At 46.6% G+C, this 7,685-nt stretch overlaps 1 protein-coding gene across 1 annotated transcript; it reads left to right on the forward strand.

The window, feature by feature from the left end:
- The first annotated feature begins 884 nt into the window (after nucleotides 1–884).
- On the forward strand, nucleotides 885–6,263 carry NDUFAF4 (NADH:ubiquinone oxidoreductase complex assembly factor 4). The gene is made up of 3 exons (XM_086608179.1): nucleotides 885–1,011; nucleotides 1,663–1,760; nucleotides 4,170–6,263. The coding sequence occupies exons 1-3, from the start codon at nucleotides 885–887 to the stop codon at nucleotides 4,464–4,466; spliced, it is 522 nt and encodes a 173-aa protein (XP_086464305.1). The 3' UTR covers nucleotides 4,467–6,263.
- Nucleotides 6,264–7,685: the final 1,422 nt, after the last annotated feature.

Consider the following 7,685-nt stretch of genomic DNA (forward strand, 5'->3'; position numbering starts at 1 on the left):
AACAAAAGGCACAACATCGCTAAATACTTCCATGTTACTGCTATCCAAGTATATCCTGGTGAAGACTAAAAAAACAGGGTAAAACATTTTACGTTGACATACTAGTTGACGGCTGCTGGAACAGAAACGGGAGTTAACGTCCCGCAGAAGAGGATTCGGCAGGGTCTGCGATGTCACATGGTGACGCAGTACGTTTGGAGGCCAAAACGTGGAAAGGGAGATAAAACAGGCAGGAATTAGCGCTTTGCACACCGAGAGGCCCTCCAGTTCTCGCTGCCGGGCCCCGCCGTGCGGTTACCGGCCGAACCGCAGCACCGCGGAATTGACGCAGCCGCCCGCCCGCCCTACACCGCCGCTGCCCGGGCTTCGCTCCCTCGTCCCACCAAACCCCATCGCGTGTAACCCCGCTGATACACCAAGCGGCGTCAGTCACGACATGACGTATCGGGGGGATTCCTCCGCCAGACGGCAACCCCTCAGCCCTACGGCGCCGGCAGCCGCGGCTGACAGGGACACCGCGGGCCAGCCCGCCGCCCAGAGGGCGCTCCCGGCAGGACTCGCCTGGCCCCGGCTCCCGCCGCGGGCTCCAGCCACCCACGCGTGTAGAAAAGCCACGGCGAGACCACAGCGTCTCCTCTCGCCACCGTCCGAGGCGGTGCCGAGGGCGAGAAGAAAACACCGCCGGGGCGCTCTGAAATAAAAAAGGAAATCGTCTCGTCTGTGATTTTCGCTCGTTTCTTTAGGTTCTTGGGTTTGGTTTGGTTTGGTGTTTTTTTTTTCCCGCTACCGCGCACCGCCTTTGACCCTTCCCCCGCGGCCAGGCCTGTGCGCATGCGCCGCCGGCCCGCGCAGGCGCGGCGCGCATGTTGGCGGCCGCGGCGGCGATGGGCGGGCGGCTGGCCCGCGTGTTTCGGACTTTCAACGTGGAGAGCCGGGCCCAACGCGAGATCAGCAAGGAGAAGCCCACACCCGCCCCGCGACACCCCACTTCGCGGCTGAATGAGCTGGCCGGTGGGTGCCGCCTGCGCCAGGCCGCGGGACGGCGCCGAGGGGGCTGCCGGCGGGACGGCGGCGTCTGTGGGGCCGCGACGCGGGCGGAGCCACGGGAGGGGGAGAGGGGGTGCTGCCGGTGGGCTGCGTGGGCCAGGTGCTGGGGGCGCGGGGCCGCGGCGTCCCCCGGGGCGGCGCGGGGCCGGTGACATTGAGAGCGGGGCGGCTGGGCGCGCGGGGCGTGCTGGGAGCCGTAGGCGGCGGCGGTTGCTAGGGGCGGTTGCTAGGGACGGCCGGGGCCGGCGCAGCGGCCTGCGGGGCCTTGGCGCCGGGTCTCTTCGAGCGGGTCGGAGTCGGCCCCCGCACAGCGGCGGCAGTAGCCTGCTGGCTCCAGGGGCCGCCGCGGAGCGGTGAGCGTGCCGTGCCGCGCCGGTGCTTCCCGGCGTGCGCGTTCCCGGGTCCCGCGGCGCCGCCGCGTGAGGCGCTGGTGTTAACACTGGAGCTGGCGGATGAACGAGACCTTCCCGGGAAGCACAGTGCGTCTGGGGAGTTGTGCTGCTCCCCTGGGGAAGTGATTAAGCTGGCAGAAGTGACAAAAAGGAAACAGTTTGACTCAGATCGTTCTTTTCTCTTTTTTTTTTCCTCCTCCCTTCTTCTCCCCGCTGCCTTTAGACCACCCAGAGATACAAGAAGAAATTTACAGAAAGGACGATAGGCTTCTCACCTTGTTAAAGGATGTTTATGTCGAGTCTAGAGATCCACCTGTGCAGGTGAGTATGTCTCTCTGTAGGAGCCATACTAGCAAGAGCTTTGTGATTTTCATAGAATCGTTTCGGTTGGAAAAGACCTTTAAGATCATCAAGTCCAACCATTGACCTAGCACTGCCGAGTCTGCAACGAAACCGTGTCCCTGTGTGCCATCCTTTAAATAAGTCCAGATATGGACAGATGACTCAGCCACTGCCCTGGGCAGCCTGTTCCAATGGTTGACAACCCTTTTGCTGAAGAAATTTTCCCTAATATCCAATCTAAACCTCCTGTGGTGCAATTTGAGACCATTTCCTCTTGTCCTGTTGCTTCTTACTTGGGAGGTAGGTTTCGAAAAAAAATGCTCTGTTAGTGCCTAAAAGCTACTTTTTTTAATAGATAAAAGTGATGTTTTCATTACTGTCTTGTGTATCAGTAGCACTGACTGTGTTGACCCTGGGCCTTGAGCGTGTGACAAATTGTGATTATACAACCTTTTAAATGCTTACACAGTCTTTTGTTTGACATCATGTTGATCTCACTTTGTTGTTCACCTCAATTCCCACTTCTTCAAAGGCAGAAGGACATTTGGCCAGCCTTTTGCAAAGATTCAGGAGTTTGCCAGAGATATCTCATAGAGTTGTTAAAAGAAAAGAGACTGGTACTGCTGTGGGAGCATGGATGTGGTAGAGGACAAAGACATTTAGAGTCTTTAACTACTGATATTAATGTTGTACTATGCAGAGACTTTTCCTTATGCAGCTGAGGAAGTGCCTTACGATTTTTTCTGCATAACCTTCTGGATCAGTTTCCTCATCTTTGACTTGGAAAGCAAAGCATACCCCTTCTGGTAACATGCAGACTGGGATTCAGTCTCTTCTTCCACCTTGTTACATTATGGTTTGTGCATTTTGCCTGTTGCATTATTGGCCTGTTCTATTCTAGCTATTTTATTTAGTAATAAAAGTTTCATAATAATGTAGCAATAAAATTCCTAAGTCTCTCTAATTTGCCATTTTCATAGTACTTTCTACTCAAGATTAAAAATGTCTTAAAATGCAAACAGATTTCTGCAGTCTCTCCCTGAAGTTTCAAAGTAATCTCTATCCTTAATTTTCATAAGAAGGGTTACGACTCTAATCTTGAAGTTCTGAAGGTGTAATTTAAATATCTTTAAACACCTCCATTTGTAATCCTGTTGGGATTGATTTGAGGAACAGCCAAAAGCACGTCTTTTTGCTTTATTTGGTGCCTACTCTTGAGTTTGCTGCCACGTTAAGACTTGCTCTTGTGGTGTTTCTACTCGCATTTGTTAGGAAGAGCATGATTACTGTGTTAGGACCGAGACGGGCAAAACTTAAAAGCTTCCTTCCTTTCCTGACACTATTCTGAATACTTTATGCATTGAAACTGGAAGAGCACCAGCTCTAATTCCTGAAATGGCAGATACCCAGAGACGGATCATTTTATTAAGACTTGAAAAATTTTTCATTATTTGAGCACAGTTTTAGTACAAAGTAAAAAGAAGAAATGGAGAACTGATAGCATCATCAGACATTCTCTGTAGCTGAGAGACAGACACACGGTTATAGATGCTGTAGCATCCACATCAGTTTTCTCAGCTTGTGAGTTAGTACAGAGTGTCTGTGGGCTAATTTGTGGCTGTGGACTCTGAGAACTTTAAAAGTACTTTTTCTTAAACTTAAGAAAGGTTTTCATTGTGTCTCTTTTGCAGTGTTATTAACTGATTAAATCTTAATAAAAGGCAATACAGGGAAAGCAGAGCTGCTTTGGAAATATGAAGGCACTTGGGAGAAGAGACTTCATGTGAGCACTGCAGTAGTCATGGGAATTAAACTCCATATGATGCTGCAAAATAGTTTCTTTTTGTCCAGCAAACCTTGTTCTCTAGATGGAGCAAAAGAAGGGATATCTTTAGTTGCAGAACTAAAATCTGAAAATGAAAGGAAGAGGAGAGGAAGTATGTGAAAAGGATTTCCGGTAGTGTCAGAAGAAGGATAACAATTTGTAGTGTGGTTTTTGTTTTTTTCTTTTTTTTTTTTCCTCAGTGCTGTGAATCAGTACCAAATACCAGGTTATCTATATTTACGTTTGGCTACCAAAATTTGTAGTTTGCTTTGTATGAAGGGTGCCCAAGTCTGTACAACATTCAGAGTTCAATGGATGGTAGCTTTTCAGAATTTGAGGGGAGGGGGTGACATCATGTGTAGAATGGCTGTGAAACAACTGACAATTTTTGTGATATCAAGAAGCAAGGCTGGCTAAGCATTTATTTATTTATTTATTTAATGCTGTGAGAATGGGGACAACTAACAGGAAATGCTGTATTTAGGAAAACAGCTTGGCTGCTACAGTATGCATAGTAAACAGAACTGCCGTTAAGCTCTTTTTGTTTTCCTTCCCACAATTAGGTAAAAGATGGAGGTGGTGAACGTCTTCCATGTAAACAGGAGGAAAAGAGACTTACAAAACTAGGCCACTTGGGAGATCTAGATGTTAAGAAAGTTCCTAAAGGCAAAATTTCCATTGTGGAGGCTCTGACACTTCTTAATAACCATAAACTTCATCCTCAAGTATGGACTGCAGAGAAAATAGCAGTGGAATACAGTCTGGAACTGAAGGACGTCAACTCTCTTCTGGAATTCTTCATTCCTTTTACTGTGCAGGAATTTCCTAAAGAAACCAGAAAAGCTATAAAGCCAACATAAAAATAATTGCCAAAACCTTGTGTGATCTCACTCGTGTCTTAATTTTACTTTTGAGTATGTTCAGTGTCTGAAAAGAGTTGGTAACATGTCCCCTAACAAGGCTTTCTTGTAAAGTGTATTCAAGCAATTCCGTTCTGTGTTTGATGGCTTCACTTTAATGCAGCAATTACAGGATGCAGTTTGTAAACCAGATTATAACTACTAAGATCAGCTTGTCGCACGATTCGGATTATCCCATTTGTATGTTACAGGTTCAGTTAAACCATGCGAGTTCTAACTAGAACTTTACTGTAACAGATGGCCTTTCCTGGCCCTCAGCGAAATCAGTGCTTGGTGTGTGTTAGCTCTGTGGTTTCATGTCACGCTGCTCTCTCAAGGGCTTGCTGTCAAGCTGTGTGTGTATACAATCAGCTGTATTCCTTTTCTATAAGGATGGAATAGTATTTGTAATTCGTGAAGAAGGTTAACCACAAGATCTCTTGGGAAATCCAGCTGTGTCAGACTTAAAATAAAAAGAAGGTGAATAGCGAGAAGCCTCTTTCTGATGCTGGAACTGCAGTGGCTGACGTGTAGCTCCTCTTCCACTCTATTCTGATTTAGCTTAAATATCTGCACCTCTCCAGGCAGTCTGCAGCAGTCTTGCAGCAGCTTGTGGCACCTACTGCGTGAGAAATAGTGGTTCGTATTATAATTAATAGGTAGCTGTCAAATGCAACAGGATCTACTAATTGAAGCCACTAGTAGGTCTTCTGTAAATGTCTGCCTGTCCTCTAACAACAGCTGGTTTTCCCCATGGAGGCCTTGTCTGACTTACCCAAATATGGATGTAGGTCAGGTCATGTTCACTCGTAACGTTACCCATGTGCTACCAGACTGAGGATGAACAGCATCCTTTCCAATTGTTAGTAAAGGACATTGCAAACCGTGAGGTGGTAACTCTGGATTATAACCTTCCTGATAGTGTGACTACCCAGGTCTGTGTAGGTGAGTAGTTTTGCAGTCATGATTAATACTGTAGTGAAAACTGGTTCCTGTTTTCCACATAAGCTGGGAGGAGGGATAATCAGAATTGATATTTAAAAACGCATTATGGTTGCCTTCATTCAAAAGAAACAGAAAACCAAAACTTATTTTTTTTGCAGCGCTAACATTGCTAGTGCTTGTCACCAAAGAAGTTGAATTTATTAAGAGGATAGACGTCGGTACCAGGCGTAGGCTGGTAGAACTTTAAAAAAAATTCTTTTTAAGAACTTTTCTGCCAGGTCTTAGATTTCAGACTCTGGTTAAATATCTTACCAAGAAGATCATCAGCTTTGCTGTTTCACAGCAAGATTCTTTCCACTTCTCTCTCTGAGATGGAACAAGGTATTTACAGCACAGTTTGCCACTGTGTATTCAAGGTTTTGCTTGGTTCATTTCTGAAGTACATAATGCTGTACCTTAGTGGCAGATGACACCTAAATGCATTGTATAAAATTCAAAATTGTCAAGTCTTTGGATGTGTGGATTGGAGATAGGATTGTCATTCTTCCTGTAATGTCATGGGGACAGAGCTATGCTCTGGCACTAATGCATCTGAGTTACCTACCGTGTTAAGATTTTTTTTGTTTACCACAACACACTGTTTTATAGAATGTTGTAACATAAATACTTTATTGTATTTATGAGTGCTGTTCATCCTAATGTAGTATTTAAGGTAATCTTCAGAAAACAGCTGTGGAATGCATTTGGTACAGATCCTGTTGTTATTGGAGATGCTGGGATTGCCTTCTTTAAAAATGAATCTTTAATTGGGTATTGGAGTTGATTAAAAACTCACTACAGTCGGAACCAGACAATGGCTTAACCGTGCCCCTTGAATAACTTGGTATGTATTTTGGCTTCTTTTGTCTGCCTTTGTGAACTGTCTTGTGATGTGGCTGCACCATGACAGTCCCCTGCTTTCAGGTAGAAAGTCCCAGGAGGCATCATGGTGTACTACTGCTTTGCTTGCACTTCAGCAGGCACGTGCTTTGGGACGTTCGGTGCTCATCGTGTTCAATGATCCAGCCATACCTTCAGGACAAAATCCTGTCCATGAACGAGATGATTGCAAAGCTATCCCTGGTTTCTCTGGAGCTAGGATCTTGTCCTCAGAATATATTATCTGTGGTGAGGAAGCAGGCAAGTCCCACTGCACAGAGGTGGGCCAGGGATCCATCTCCCTGGAAGCAGGTGAACTCCCGGCAAACCAGAAGGCTCCTCTGGAGCAGAGAACTTCTCCAGCACACCGTGTTGTTCACTTCAGGAAAATTAGACGCAATGCAGTTTGTGGTGGGCACACAGATTCTTCTGCTGATCACCTGTTCCACTTGCTGGGCAATGTCAAACCAGCATTATGAAGGCATTGCTGATGGTATGGATCATGTAAACTCTGCACCGTTATCTATCCAAATTACCCATAGTCTGAATGTTTAGCTTTCACTCTCTCTTCAGGCATGGAGCATTACACTTGCCCAAAGCTCACAAGATCCAGGAGCATGGATCTTTTCTCTTTGCTTTAGTGGGAAGGTCCATCCCTGATCAAGTACTCTCAATGCTACCTTCTTGTCCTGGTAGGCTACTGACCACAGCCAGCCACAAGATCCTTGGCAGGTGTGTGCATAGTTTGTGTTCATAGAATCATAGAATGGTTTGGGTTAGAAGGGACCTTAAAGATCATCTAGTTCCAACCCCCCTGCTATGGGCAGGGACACTTTCTGCTACACCTCACTCAAAGCCTCATCCAACCTGGCCTTGAACACTTCTAGGGATAGGGCATATGCAACTCTTCTGGGCAACCTGTTCCAGTGTTTCTCCACTCTCAGAGTGAAGAATATCTTCCTGATATCTAACTTAAATCTCCCCTCTTTCAGTTCAAAGCCATTGCCCCTTGTCCTATGCTCTTGTCAAAAGTCCCTCTCCAGCTTTCTTGTAGGTCCCCTTTGGGTACTGGAAGGGTCCTGTAAGATCTCCCGGGAGCCTTCTCTTCTCCAGGCTGAACAATTCCAACTCTCTCAGCCTGTCGTCACAGGAGAAGTGCGGTCTTCATAGGAGAGGTGCCTGTGTTCAAATGAGTACATGTTTGAAGGTAACACTGCCTTTAGGGTTGATGTCTGGGAGAAGACTATTTCACTGTTGCATCCAGAAGCAATGATTTCCTTTCTTCCTACTTCAAGGGACTCATGAGTTACCTTACCT

This window comes from Tauraco erythrolophus, chromosome 2 (assembly GCF_009769465.1).
Source record: "Tauraco erythrolophus isolate bTauEry1 chromosome 2, bTauEry1.pri, whole genome shotgun sequence".
Lineage (NCBI taxonomy): Eukaryota > Metazoa > Chordata > Aves > Musophagiformes > Musophagidae > Tauraco > Tauraco erythrolophus.